Raw genomic sequence first — 14,721 nt, 5'->3', positions numbered from 1 at the left:
AAGCGTATCTGACCTTCCCACTGCACTACAGTAGCTACATTCATTGGGCTGGTTGTCTGTAGGGCATAGCCCCTCCCTGAAGACCCCACAATATCACTAACACCCATCCAGCCTTCCCAAGAGGGCAACGTGGATGTCTAGACAGCAAGTGTGAAAAATTGTGATGAGGAGGGGTAATAGGCACTTTGTATACGACAACCCTGAATAGCGGGACTGTCCCGTGGAATCAAGACATCTGGTCACCCCAATAGCAAGGTGGGGTGTGTAGTGCAGAAAGTGACACTCAAGTGGCCTACCCCTTTCAACTGCCGTGGGGTGGTACGTGCCAGATGTGCAGTTAGAATGCAAACCAGTTTAATATATTCTGAAGAGAGGCCCCACTAAACAGTCCTACGGTCAGTGCTATCTGCCCTGTGGCGGGAATTCCATGTGCCCAGCTACTGACATCATTTTTGGTGTCTCCTCCAAACCTACTGAGATTCTTAGCTCCTTCCTTCCTGCAAGTCCCAGCTGCTGAGGGTGAAGGTTGCTATTTTCACAGGCTAGGTCCCCCCAACCAGGCAAAGGCAGCTCTCCGGGATTGCGTCCTTTCCTGGTTTTTTCCTGCTGAGACACCAGACAGCCCCATTGTGCAGTGTACACACGGTCCCTGTGCAGGGAATTTATAGCCTCAGGTTACAGACGGTGAAGAAAGAGGGAAAGGGACTTGTCCAAGGCGTTCCTGCTGGTATGATCTCAGCAATGCTCCTTAAGCTTGTTCCCAGCCTCAGCCTTCCTCCAAGTCCTGGAAAATCCTCCTTTGGTTTGTGCCCACGGTAACTGAGCAGGCCGTGCACAGAGCGGGTCTGGTGAGGCATCATTGTAGCTGCATTCTCCAAACACACCTGTATTTCAGTTCCTCCTTCAGCCTGGGGCTGGCTGGCTGTGTTGCTCCAGCCTTCTGGGCAGTGAGTGAACAGCTGGGTCAGTGATCCCCTACCCCCTGGCCTTTCCGTGCATAGCCCCACCCAATGGTGCCCACTGCAGCAAGGCATGCACTGTGGCTGCTACCCTGCACTCTTGACTCATTCTGGCTGCCTTGCCCCAGGTTAACGTCCGTTCCCCTTCCGAGCACTGGGCAGCGCAGCCATGCACAAACCCTAGAGCACCAGACAGCGCAGCCCCAGCCTCCCTGGGCCCAGACCATTGCAAGGATGCACTGCTCCCATGGCCCCAGCCACAGCACAGCTGAAGCACAGGGGGAAGCAACATTCTGCTCCCACGACACCATCTGCTTCAGTACGACTCCTTAGACCTGGGGGCTGAGTGTGGGCAGGGCCATGCCTGGCCCTTGGGGAAGGCAAAGCCTTCCCCTGCCTCTTATACCTGCTGCCCAAGTCCAGCCTCAGACTTGTGAGATCAAGGACCAACATGAGAGGTGAGCAGAGAAGGGACAGGACGTGTCCTTACCAACCCCCACTGTTCTGGCCAGCAGCCAAGGACCTGCTACAATGGGATGGGGCAGGGGGAGGTTACAAGAAGTCCTTTTCCTCCTCTTGACACAGCAAAGCTCCTCTCCCAGTGGAGTGCTGCAGAGACACGCTGGCTTCACATTAGAGGAAGGACGAAACCACCCTGCCTGGTTGGAGCACAGAGCATCCGTGTCCCACAGCCCCGCTCTGCAGCCAGCACACATGCCTTGGCTTAAGCTCCCACCCTCCCAGTTATTCTCCAGGCTGTTGAGGTTCCAAGGCACCTGCCAAATGCTCCCTTCTGGCTCCATGTGTGTGTTTGGGGAGCGGGGAGTAAAGTTTTCGTGAATATGAACTGAGCACAAATGTTCCTGTGGAAGACTTGGGGGTGTTACCCACTTGGCCGTGGGCGGTCTGGCCTCACCGTTAAACTGGGAGTTTGGCCCCAGCACAGGCAGAGTCCAGCAGGGAGCCAAGGGACAGAAGCCAAATGCTACTGCTGGAGAGTACCAGCAGTTGTAGTCACAGGCGGAGCTGGAGATCAGCACTGGCGAGACAGGAGCAGCAGGCTGAGCCAGAGGCAGAGCTAAGGATCACTGCTGGAGAGGCAGGAACTGGGGCAGAAGGGGGGCTGGGAGCAGCCTGGAGCAGGAAGTGGGGTTGGAGGCATGCTGCACCCCCAGTTGCCCAACCAGCCAGCTGCTCTTCCTGGCCAGTCAGGCAGACAATTTGCTGCAGGCTGGCTGTTCTTGCGAGCAAGCCCTAGGCAGAGAGTGACTCCGCTGCAGGCCCTGGAGGGATTTTTAAAACATACAGTTTGGCTCATTGTTTTCCCCTTCTGTTTTTCAAAGCCAGGCTCCCTTCCTCACCACCGCTCCAACCTTGCAAGACTCCCAGAGCCTTTCAGTGTGGCAGGTAAATCTCCGCTTTTAACAGACACTGCAAAACTTATTCTACTCCCCCCTGCCAAGTCTAGGGAATGCCGTGAGTACCAGTAAATGGCAGAAAACTTAGCACACCCACCGGCCACAAGGCACGTGGCTTGTGGGGGATGGCCTGCTGCCAGCAGCCTGCATCCAGCTGTCTGCAGACTTGGCAGACGTGACTGTTGTGTGTGTCTGCCATGGGCAGGGAGAGGCTGAGGCATTGCTCACTCTTCATAACATGTTTACCCCCTTGCACTCCGTCTCTCGTGGGCCATTTCATCTGGGCTCTGCTGCAAGGTTTCCATCTTCTCTTGCCTCTGCTATGGCTCTGGGTAAGAGTTACCATGCTGCTCAGCCCAGCCTGTGCTTGAGATGCCCTTTGACTTGCTGGTTCCCCAGCGAGGGAAGCATCCTTAAAGCCAGTCTCCCCTGCCGGGTGGCGATTCTCCTTTTTGGCTGTGACGCACTCTGGGGGAACGGCGTCATGAGTATGCTGCAAACCACAACTTCTCTTCCGCCTTCCTCTCTTGCTCTGACACCGGCACGAGGCTTCCTGAACACACACAGGTACTTTGGAGAACCAGTCAGGCTTCCAGGGGGCCACTTCTTGTTTTGCAGAGATGAGGCAGCGCTGAGCGTTTTCCCCTGACACTTGCTGCGCTGGGCACCTGCGAGGGAAGCCTGGGACCGTCCTTCACCAGTAGCCCTCTTCAAGGCAGGGTAAGAAGCAGCTACCGGGTGAGGAAAGCCGTGCTGGGTGTGTGGGCTTGGGGCTTAGGAGGAGAGTTAGGAGAACACTGAGTGAGCTCCTTTAGCAGCAGCAGCTGCCTGTGCGAGAAGTTTGGGCTCAGGTTTTATTTCAAAGAGCAAACCTAAGACTTGCACTAGATCCAAGGGGCTGGCTCCCATTCAGTGAGGAGTTGTGCCCCTAGAGGAAGCAAAAGCCAAGGAGCAGTTAGCATCTGGGGAGGGATCAGCTGTAGATCTCTGGCAGCCTTACTGAGCTGGGGCAAGCACCATTCTCCCTGACTTTAGAGACAGGGAAACTGAGGCACCAGTGGTTATTAGTGTTTAATGTATGGATTAATTTGGAAAAGGTCACAATGCAAGTCAGGGCTGAGCTGGGGCAGGACTCTGGTCTCCTAGAACCCAGTCTGGTGCCCTAACCTTTAGAGAGCGCTGCCTTTCCAGGCAGGGTTTTTCGTGCTTTATATACCACATCAGGAAGGCTCTGGAGCGGTTTCCCTTGCGCATTAGCCTCTGTGCAAATGTGCCGGGAAATGGAATTTCAAAACAGGACTCTGGCTGCAGACAGCTGAGTCCAGCTACGTCGAGGGACCTGAAGAACAGGAATTTATTTACCCTATTTCTTTTGGCCCGAGACATGGGTGACCTCCTGGTGAAGAAACTCCCTATTTCAGGGTGCTGTAGGGAGCCCTGAGGCGGGTTTGCCCTGGAAAAGCTGTTAGATCATGGAGAGCTCTGAGAGAGAGCCCCCTAAAGGTACATCCCTATAAGGGTCAGCAGATTCGTTTGGCTTGATTTCAGACCCATGGTGAATGTGGACATTCTCTGTAAGGCAACTGAGCGGCACTGAGGTACGGGAGACTGCAGAGAGAGGAGGCCAACCTCAGAGAAGCCTACATCTTAGCTGCTCATGCTGCACTTACATTGCCCCCCGAGATGGGAGGATCTTGCCTTGCTAATACAGGGCCCATGCGTCCCTTTAGGTCAGTGGCTCCCAACCTTTTCCATATGGGGACCCGTTCTGACAATTCAGGAAGACTTGGTGACCCAAAGCAATTCAAAACTAGGCAAGAAGAGGGGGCAGAACCACCTGGGGAGACACTTGGTGATCCTTTTGAAATGTAACGGCAACCTGTATTTGGGTCCCGACCCATAGGCTGGGAAACCCTGCTCTAGGTGGAAAGTTGGGGCCTTTCATTCTCAATTGAACTGCTTCTGCCAAAGAAACATCCTGGACTTAAATTACAGGGAGAAAATTGTTCCTCTGTTCTTGCCCCCAAAACAGCTTGCAAACACGGGGGGAATTATACTCACACTGATTAGAGCAGGTGAGTTAAATCTCTTAAGGAAACAAGTAGGAAAGCTTGATTAAGTCATCAGTTTTATTCTCGTTTTGAATTTGTGCTGTGCATAACTTTTTTTTTTAAGATTGATTTTCACTGATATAATTTGTTGGATTTTTGCTAAGCAGGACGACACACTATATATTTAAGCAATTATGTAGCTTACTGTTCATTCATCCAGATTCCTAATGTTTACATTTTTTATGTTAGAAAACAGTGAATGATGCTCTTATTTTATGAGTTGATGAAGTTTTTTCTTGTCAAGCTTCATTTGGAGGGAAGTTGGAATCAAATTAAAAATGTACAAAATTCAGCACTTCAAACTTGTTTTTAAATAAAACTTCATTAAATGTGCTTGATACATGATGGGGGGAAAAGTACATTTATCAAACATATTTTTCACTTAAAACTGATTTAAGGAAAATACTATCCTTACAAAGGAAATACTATCTGTAATTAGTGAAATTAACTAATTACTTTTGGTTTCCAGTCCCCTCAGGATTTTAGAACTAGTAGATCTTATCCTCTCATGCTTCAGTTTTATTCATAAATTGGAAGCAGAAAACAACCTTTCTTGCCAACTTATAGTCAGTTTCTCAACTTCAAATGAACTAGTCAGTGAACTGAATAAACTGAAATAAAGGATTCTCTCTCAACCTACAGAACAGATTACTGCTGTCCAAAGCTGTTATAGCACTTCAACAAAGCCTGACATCCACCAGTTCAGTGGTATGACTTTCTATAAAACTTTGGCAGCAAACATGTACTGCTTATGGTTTATTTATTTAATGCAAAGTATTTTAATAGGTTATAGTCAATTTAGGCCTCAATACAGGCTTTCAACATTTCAAATTTAATTTAACTAGGTTTAGCTTTAAAAAGAAAAAAATATTTTAAGTAAACAAGGAGATTTTAAAATATTTTTTTAAAAAGCATCTTTGATTATTGTATCCACCATGTTGCAAACCTTTCATTTCCCAGCATTTGGCTGCCTGGTCTGGTGTCAGATTAGCCCCTCTAACAACAGGTCTGAGTCATGAGTTACTCCAGATTGCCACTGATATAAAGGAGAGAGAGAGAGAGCTGCTTCTGGCCTTCTGTCCTGGCATGTGGTGTGGAACCACAGTGCACCCTATTTTGATTCTGGAGTCTCCAGCAGAAAGTCCCAGGCGTAGCTATCAGCAGCACAACGTAGCCCAGGAGCACCAAACCCAAGATGGAGCACTCAAAACTGGGGCCATATTTGTCTCCAGTGGTGCCGTTCCCAACCAGAAGAGGGTGGAGTAGCTGCCGTGTGTGGTGTGTTCCTCCTTTTCGCTCGCCTAGCTACTGTGGGTGTGTCTGGTGTGTTGTGTAAACAAGGTCTCTGTGGTTTGCTCTATCTCCTTGCCCAGCCTGAAAATGTTTCCTCTCCACATCAAAGTGGAGCCACTCTAGGGGCCTGAACACACCCAAGCTCCTGGCGGGGCCGGTTTCTTACTCAATCCCTTTTGAAGCCCACCCCAGATCTCTGCCCTTTGGAAGGCAGAGGCACAGGGCTTACCCCACAGCCCTCCAGGGCAATAGACAGCGTGCAGACAACACGGCTTGAATATTACATGTCACATAATGGCTGGGGAGCAGGAGCAAACAAACTGCACCTAAGACCCATGTGAGATGGGGGTCATCAGCCTGGGGGTGGCTGGAGTGCAGGGTGCTAGAGGATCAGTGGAAGGGAGGGGCTTTTCTCCCTGAGATGAAGGTGAACTGCATGGTGGTAGGGTCGGTTGGGTCACCAAAACTACTCTCTGTCTGTGGAAGTGGGGAGGGGGGAGGAGGGGACACAGAGAGGCACTTTTCATAAGACTACCTGCAGTTCAGACCTTGGGTAGTTGCAGCCAGTTCCCCTGCCATTGGGACCTGGATGTGAGAACTGCCGTGTCCTGGAAGGTGCTGCAGGGCATCTTTCACAGACTACTGTGCTCTGCTCCAGAGGTGGCTGCATTTGGCGGCTTCTCACAATGCCAGTGCTCCAGCAATGCAGACTTGTGGTGTTTTACTAAGTGCACGTTTAGCCCCTGGAACACTGAGAGTTAACCAGACTGCACAGCTTTTTACACACTGCTATTTTGGGGGCTGAATTCAAGCTTCTACCTCTGTAAAGTGCATTTACTTACTTACAAACTTTCTCCAACTCCCCTGCAGAGATGTGGGCTGCTCTCCATCCTAGCTACCTTCCCTCTCTGGGAAGGAAATCCTTGTAAGGTAATTAGCTCATAAATTAAATTAATTATATTTGAGAGGGACAGTGGAAACCACTCAGGAATAAGAGACTTTTGTGCTCTAGCTCAGGCTAGAGAATCCTTCCTCTCAACATTTCTCTCTCTCTCTCTCTGGCTAATTCAGTTGCATGGGGCACCTGCTGGTTTCCCACTCACTGTGCACTCTCTTTCCACAGCATTAGAATCATAGAATCATAGGACTGGAAGGGACCTCGAGAGGTCATCGAGTCCAGCCCCCCGCCCTCAAGGCAGGACCAAGCTCCATCTACACCATCCCTGACAGATGTCTATCCAACCTGTTCTTCAATATCTCCAGAGAGGGAGATTCCACCTCCCTTGGCTTTGTCTTGATCTAGGCTTTGTCTGCACAGTGGCTTCAGTCCAATGACTGCTCCCAGTTAGCTGCATTGGGGCCAGATGACTCATAACAGGGCTCTAAAAGCCATGCTGCAGCAGCAAGTGTGTGTGTGTGTGAGGGGGGAATTCACTTCACAGAATGTATAGTAATGAAATCTATGAATCCCTCTCTATGCTGCCAAACTCCTGTACCTGTGCATGGAGCCCGGGGGACAGAGGGATGGACAAGGCAGGAGATGTACAGATCCTGGCCAGGGCATTGCTTTGCTCAGCAGTGTGCAAGGGTGGAGCTGATTCCTGTTTGAAGCGGGCGGGGTGACAGCGGAGCTAACGGTAGCTGACAGTGGCTTCCTCTGCGTGCGCTAGGGGCTCGGAGCAGTGTGGTTGTGTGGGAGGTTGACATGGGAGCAGAGGTAGGGGCGGGGGGAGAGACATTTCTCTCCCCTCAGAGCTAAAGATGCCTCCTGCCCCAAGCCTGCCTGTGAATCCAACTCTCCTACACCCTCCCGGAGCTGGTAGGTCCCAGAGAGAGCTTGTCTGTCTCCCTCTTTTATTTCTTTTGTTGGGCTCACAACCTCCCCCAGAATTGTAAATTGCACAAATCCAAGAGACACTTTCATGGGTGTCAGAGCAAAAAGGCAGAGCCATGGATCGGTGTTACGGGGAGGGGATAACACCCCTCCCGGCCAGCGGGGGGATATGGAATTGAAATTGGGGGGGGAGACGAGTTACCCATTGGGACCCCCAGAGTCATTCCAGTGACCTCCACCAAGCTGCTGGGCAAACACCCCAAAGCATGGGGTGATGGCAATGCACCACGGTGTAAGGTGGCTGTCTGGGGCTGCAGCACTGCTCCTGGGGTACCCCATACCTTCCCCCCTGGTTTTTTGCATATCCATGAGGCAAGGTCCGTCTCTTTGTAAGGCATTGAACGCTGTCCCACAGAAGCCCTGATCCTTGACAGCTCACCTAGGGAAGCATTGCCTTACCACATGCAGCTCTGGGCAGCTGCAGAAGTAAGCCAGGAGACCCAGGACTCTGCACAATTAGCTGGCATACCAGTCCTGCCCAAGGTTCCTTGGTTTTCCTGGAGGGTGACGCTTCTCAGATTTTAGCAAACCATCTGTGGGGAGGAGGAGGGAGCATTAAGGTTTTTATTCCCCAGCTGCTACTCCAGGGTGATCAAACACTGGAATAAATTGCCTAGGGAGGTTGTGGAATCCCCATCTCTGGAGATATTTAAGAGCAGATGATGTAGCCGGTACTTGGTCCTGCCATGAGGGCTGGGGACTGGACCTCTTACGGTTCCTTCCAGTTTTAGTGTTCTATGATTCTATAATGAGGCAAAAGCCCCTCACCCAGGAAGGCGCCTAATGGAATGGCAGATGATACAACCCATTCATTTCAGTATAACCTGTTTCCTTCAGCACACAGATCTTTGGGGTTCCGGTTAGTTCCATTTACTACCAGTCAGACATCTAGGCAGGAGCGGCCTGAGGCCGGCTGTAGCAGCTGGCGCCCCAGGCGAAAGGTGCGATTGGCGCCCCCACCTGCAAGGCCGTCAATGGCCGTGACGTAATCACGGGGTGCCCGGGCCGGCGGTGCCCTAGGCAACTGCCTAGCCTGCTTAGGCTCACGGGCCACCCCTGCAGCTAGGCCATGCTCTCTCAAGCAGCATCCCTGATGGAGAAGCCTATTCACCATAGCAGATGGAGGGGAGAAGTGCAGAAAAATAATGTATTCGGGGGAAGGGGGCGCATGAGATGCTTCAAGAAAAGAAACCTTACTGCTCCCATTCAGAGCCGTGGCTGCTGGCTGGGTATCCAGCCCTGAAGGCAGCACCACTGCCAGCAGCAGCAGAGATGGAATGGTGGCAATACTATACCAGGCCATCCTTCTGTGCTGCTGCGGGTGGTGGCACTGCCGTTAGAGCCGGGTGCCTATCTGGCAGCTGCTGCTCTATGCTCTGCATCCAGAGCTGGGTGGGAGGAGACTAGTGGCTGCTGTCCAGGCACTCAAGAGAGGGGCTTACATTTCAATAGGTTGAACCCAGTGGCCCCTAACCTTTTGGGGCTGCCACACGTCTGGGGGCGGGGCCACTCTCACGTCACGTGCCCGGGGCTGGCACCGTTCATGTGCCGTGTGCCTGGGGCAGGGCCAGCCCAGATCATTCTGCGGGCGCGCATAAATGCCCCGGCAGGCACCACAACGCCCGCAGGCACCGCATTGGGGACCATTGAGTTGAACCTCTTTGGTCCAGCACCCTGGGGACCTGATCGGTGCTGAACCAGAGAATTTGCCAAACCATGGGAGGTCAGTATTGCCTAGCAACATTACCAACACTTCCACTGCTTACTGGGCTCTTAGAAGACATCAAGGGATAAATTAGAGCTAGAGAACAGCACAGACCACTGGGAGCCAAGACTGGTGGCTGTCAACAAACTTAGGGGACTGCAGGAAACTTGGCCACACTCATGATCAGCAGAGATCCAGCTCAGTACAGTCATGGGAGGTTCAATCTGCACCGACACACAGAAGGGAGGGCCTGATGGAGTAAGTTGGAGAGCACCACAGTGTAGTTCTGGGCGGGAGGGGCCCTACCGAGATTAGTACATGATTAACCCTCACAACAGGCTGCCTTCTGCATGGATCTGCAGACTGACAGCCCTTGCTGCAGTTTCCAGGTGGCATGCTGGGGTGGCCGACAGACAGACAGACATTCCTCTGAGCTTCCAAATGGTTGGTGGCTCTAGCTTAAGGAGAGGCCTTGATCCCGCTATCGATAGGTGAAATACGGTGTTTGTCCTTATCTCACCTGTGGGCATGTGACTTCTCTGCCCCCCCTCCCAACAGATTTGGTGACTAAAATGCTGGAGCTTTCTCAGCTCCCTGGAGCATCCTCTGTGCCACCAAATACCCCATCAGCATCAGCCTGCTGGAACTAAGGGCTGAGACTCAGGTCTGCAGCTTCTCTCTCTCACACCCCGACTGTGCGCTCCACGAGTAGGAGATGGGCGTCTTTATTTGCCTGGACCCCAACTCATATGGAGGACAGACGGGAGCTTTGTTCATAGTTGTGGGGCCTCGTAGTGCTTCTACGAGTAACAACATGCACATGCTGCTAATAAGAAAGAGGCTTATTAGGCTGCACAGGCGTAAAGTGGGGAGAAGGGGCAGCCGCTGCATTCCAATGCACTGAGGCTTCCAGGCAGTGTTGCCATTGGAAATACCCAGTGAGTGTCAGCGAGCCAGAAAATGGAAAATGCAGAACTAGATCCTCAACAATGATGGGACTTAATTTTGCGACTTTAGCTCATCTCTCTTGGGACATTTTATCCACTTCTCCCAGCTGCCTGCAGTTGCTTCCTTGGCCTCACTTTCTTTCTCCCTCCCCCCCTTTAATTAGATCTCTTTGCTTTTTCTTCCTAGGTCAAATGGCTCCACTCCAGGTCACTTTGCTGCTGTTGCTTTCAAGCCTGCTCCAAGTCTCTGCTTATGTCAGTCTTGGTGACCAAGATGACGCAGTGGGAGCAGCAAGAGGGCTTCCTGAAGATGGGGGCTCTCAGCCAGCCAGCCAGGGCCAGTGGGTGTGGGACACAGCAGAGGCTGGGAGCGCTGACTTCCCCGTGTTTGTCCGCGCAAAGAGGGAAGCTGAAGTGAAATCATCCAATCGTTCTGCTGCAGAGAACACCACCGCCGGCCGCCCCGAAGTGTTCTCCATGACTCCTTCTCAGCACCCCGTGGAGGAAAACGAAGTCTCACCACGTCCTGAATGGCTAGAGGAAAACACCTCCCAAGAAAACCTCTATGACGATGTTACCGCTACAGCAGAGTCTTTGTCTGCTGCCAGCTCTGACAATATCTCCACAGACGCCCCCAGCGTTAGAAAGCTCAGCCCTCTTGATACCTCAGCCAAAGCGACCCCCACTCAGGGCTCCAGCAACGTCTCCTCGGAAGCAACATTCACTGGGAGAGAAGAAATGCTTACTGGCAGTAGAGAGAGTAGGGAGCATCGTTCCACTGTGGAGCCTCTGATCCACAGGGGGCTGAGGGTCAGCTCACCTACTTCACCACCTGAACCTCTGGCAGAGTCGTCTGGTGTTTCCACAGCAGCCCCTGTGGGCGGGTTGGCCACTTCGAGGCATGGCCACTCCACATTGGGGAAGACCAATTCTCACACGACGCCCTCGGCCGGTGGCTCTGTCACAGGGATAGTCCCCGTGCAGAGGATACACCATCACACCAATATCCTGGTGGGGAAGTGCCTGCTGGCCGTCTTCATCCTGGCCCTCGTGGCTGCTGTCTTCATCGTCTGCACCGCCGTCCTTGCCACCCTCCTGTGGCGCCAGAAGCATGCCTACAAGAAGCACCAGTGCAACAACACTGAGATGGTGTGCATCTCGGCTCTGCTGCCCGACAGCGAGCCAGTGGCCAATGGGGAGAAGCCCAGCAAGATAAAGAGGATGAAGCTGCTCACGGACAACATCTCAGAGACCGAAGGAGACAATGTGACTCTGAGCAGCTTCCTGCCAGACCATTAGACACCTCGTCGCCTGCCCAGGGTCCCGATTTTCATTTCCTGGGCTTTCCAGCCCCTGCCCGCCCAGGCTCTAGAGTGACCTTATCCATCCCAACACTCCCCAGGGAAGCTCTCCCAAAGTGCCTTAGGTGACATCTTACTAGGCTTAAATTGCCTCCGTCTGTGTTAGATGAATATGGGACATATTGTATTTAGCCACGGCTGGACCCAGCCCTAAGACCTGCTGAGAAATCTCCTCCCCGGAGGCACTTGGCATCTGGCAAGACAAAGCCAAAGGGGTTCATGGTGTCCCTGATCAGTCTGTCCACCCGGTGTGGGGATTTTGAAACTGCTGTTTTCTCGTCTTGACCCTCACCTGCCCGCACAGTATTACAGGGGCTGCATCCTTAGCTGGTGTAACTCAAACAGCTCAAACATCTTACCCCAGTGGTGGAGATGGCCGACGGTGTTGGGACGCTGCTTTAATTTATGCTAATGTACAAGGGGCATGTTACTATTTTGCACTTAAACAGGTGATGGAATCTCAATGTATTGTTCCAACTTCCAGTGAATAACACACAATTCTCTGTACCTGTCTGTGGTTATGTCTCTTCTGTGAATGGCTTCTGGCATGGCCCACGGGGCACTCAACTCTAGGACCCATTTCCCATGCAGCTGTCTGGGGAAGTCAGGGTGTGACATCCCAGACCCCTTTCAGAGGTCATGTCCAGGGGCACACATGGCACCACCCAGAGGGGAGAGGCAGGGCAGGCTGCTCAGACATAGCCACAGGCAGCGTTGTTTCTGGCCCCATTCTGTAGAGCTTGCTCCCTCGCCTTCTGGTGCTGCCTGTGGGTGCCCCAATGCTGAGCACCAGGCAGTCGTGGGTGGGAACTGTAGGTATCAGGTAGGGCCTGGGCTGTTCCCCATCCTGCAGGGAAATGCTGGGTGGATGCTCTGCCCCACTTCCTGTCTTGACTGTCCGAGTTACGGGGCTTTTCAGTTTCTCTCCGTGGAATGTGACCCATCCATGTGGGCTCCCAAGAGCTGACCCCATGGGGACATGGGAGTGTGCTCTTCTTATTGGATGGGACTGGCTGGAGGACAGGTTCTCTTTGCTGCATGTTATCCTGTGACCAGCCTTTTGGCCTGGGGTCTGCAACGGGCTATTTGCCACCAAATTGCCGCCTCCTCGCTAAATGGGCCAATTATTGTTATGGCCCCATGGGCTGAGTTGGTTGCTGCTAAGCCATCACGGCAGCGTCCTAGTGCTGTCGAGTGCTGGCTCGCCGAGCCCCACCTGAGCACACACAGGGAAGGAAATGGTTCTTTGCACAGGAAAGTCCCAGGAGCTTGTGGTTAGCTGGGGCCCAACTCAGCAAACTGCTGAGCCCCTCCCTGCCTTATCTGTGCTGAGCTGTAGGTTGTTTTTTTCCGTGGTGCTTAGAGTGGTGGGAACAGGCTGACTTGAGCATCAGGACACTTGTAAGCCTGCACCGTACAGGCATGCCTCTCTCACCGTCTTCAGCAGCTCTGCTTTGCAGCGGCCAGAACAAACACGGGAGCAAGGCTGGATTCTCCCCCAGAGCTGCTGATGTCAGGGCCAAGCAGTAAAATGCAGCTGGGCTCTTTGTGGCAGCTCAGAAAAGGGATCAGTGGCTTGTAGGGATGTAAAATCCTGTTTAATCAGCTAACCAGTTAAATGGTGGGTGAACAGTTAACCATAAATAGTGATCACCACTCGGCTAGACACACAGGTAGGACCATGATTAGGAACACAGTGGGAGCACAGCTTGGAATGTGGAGGAAACATGCTAAGAACATGTCTAGGCACACAGATAGGAACATGGCTGAGAACATGTCTAGGCACACGGCTAGGAACATGGCTGAGATCACAGCTAGCCTCGTAGCTAGGAACATGGCTGAGAACATGGCTAGGGACAGGGCTAGGAACAGAGTGGGAGCACAGCTAAGAGCTTGGCAGGAGTGTGGTTAGGAGCACGGCTGGGAACAAGACTAAGGACACAGCTAGGAAGGCAGCTGGAAACACGGCGAGGAAGATGGTGGGAGCACAGCAGCTGCACATGGTGCACGGCTAGGCACACAGTGGGAACTTGGCTAGGAAGGAACGTGCATTATTTCAATTATGGGTGAATGCTTTTAAGTTCTGGGCTGCTGCTTCTTCCCACCAAGCTAGTCCAGATGTCTGCTACAGCCCAGTGCCGCTCATTCAGTTGCCTGCAGACTGGATCTGTGGGCAGTCCCAGATTCCAGACTAAAGAAAGGACTTGTGATTAGGAGGCCGAGCTAGCACTGAGGTGGTCTGGGTTCAAGTCCTGGCTGTATGTGATTGTGCACATGGCACTTCCTCTCTCTGCCTCAGTTTCCTCCACTGTAAAACCGAGATAACAGAACTTCCTGTTAAGAGTATCACAAGGAGAATGGAGGAAAAATTGTTCTCCTTGGCCTCTGATGATAGGACAAGAAGCAATGGGCTTAAACTGCAGCAAGGGAGGTTTAGCTTGGACATTAGGAAACACTTCCTAGCTGTCAGTGTGGTCAAATATTGGAATAAATTGCCTAGGGAGGTTGTGGAATCCCCATCTCTGGAGATATTTAAGAGCAGGTTAGATAGACAGCTGTCAGGGATGATCTAGCAGGTGCTTGGTCCTGCCTTGAGGGCAGGGGACTGGACTCAATGACTCTCGAGGTCCCTTCCAGTTCTCGTGCTCTATGATTCTAGGAGTGCTTAGTGCATGGGAACAGAGAAGGGGATGGGAGCTGGCGCTCTCAAGGCAGGTTGGGACCCACAGAACTTCATGCAACGGCTAATGGCTTCCTGTAGCAGCTCCTGCCGTGTCCCACCCTCATCAGGAAGCTTCAGCAAATCCACATCCTGTTTCTCTACGTGCACAGAATCCACAGAAGATTCTAGTCAAACGCTCCAAGCTCTCAGGGGTGCAGCCCGTTCATCCTCTGCCCTGGTCACAGAGAAGTGGCTTGCAGCTGGGAGCCCTTGTCATCAGATTGCCCCAGCCACTGACGGAGGAGATGATGAAACCTCCATCCTGTGGTTTGGAGGGACGTCAAATTACAAACTGGGGAGAACTCACCCAT

General features: G+C 52.4%; 1 protein-coding gene across 4 annotated transcripts; it reads left to right on the top strand.

Moving 5' to 3' along the window:
* Window positions 1-1,986: 1,986 nt before the first annotated feature.
* SELPLG (selectin P ligand) lies at window positions 1,987-12,195 on the top strand. Of its 4 annotated transcripts, none has more exons than XM_006112598.5 (2): window positions 1,987-2,944; window positions 10,515-12,195. In XM_006112598.5, the coding sequence occupies exon 2, from the start codon at window positions 10,520-10,522 to the stop codon at window positions 11,624-11,626; it is 1,107 nt and encodes a 368-aa protein (XP_006112660.3). In that variant the 5' UTR covers window positions 1,987-2,944; window positions 10,515-10,519; the 3' UTR covers window positions 11,627-12,195. The 4 variants fall into 4 exon arrangements, with proteins under 4 accessions (XP_006112660.3, XP_025046381.3, XP_075754893.2 ...); XM_025190596.3 differs by lacking the exon at window positions 1,987-2,944 and adding an exon at window positions 2,951-3,097; XM_075898778.2 differs by lacking the exon at window positions 1,987-2,944 and adding an exon at window positions 2,951-3,115.
* The last annotated feature ends 2,526 nt before the right edge of the window (window positions 12,196-14,721 follow it).

The sequence above is a fragment of the Pelodiscus sinensis genome, chromosome Z (assembly GCF_052426305.1).
Source record: "Pelodiscus sinensis isolate ZL-2025 chromosome Z, ASM5242630v1, whole genome shotgun sequence".
Lineage (NCBI taxonomy): Eukaryota > Metazoa > Chordata > Testudines > Trionychidae > Pelodiscus > Pelodiscus sinensis.
The sequence above is the reverse complement of the archived record's forward strand: the minus strand, read 5'-3'. Positions and strand labels throughout refer to the sequence as shown.

What these genes read in the sequence shown, in the direction of transcription:
- SELPLG (XM_025190593.3), top strand. Translation starts at nt 7,543, where the DNA reads ATGCCTCCTGCCCCAAGCCTGCCTGTGAATCCAACTCTCCTACACCCT. An exon ending in CCTACACCCTCCCGGAGCTG is followed by an intron (nt 7,601 to 10,514) that starts GTAGGTCCCAGA and finishes TTTTCTTCCTAG; the next exon opens with GTCAAATGGCTCCACTCCAG.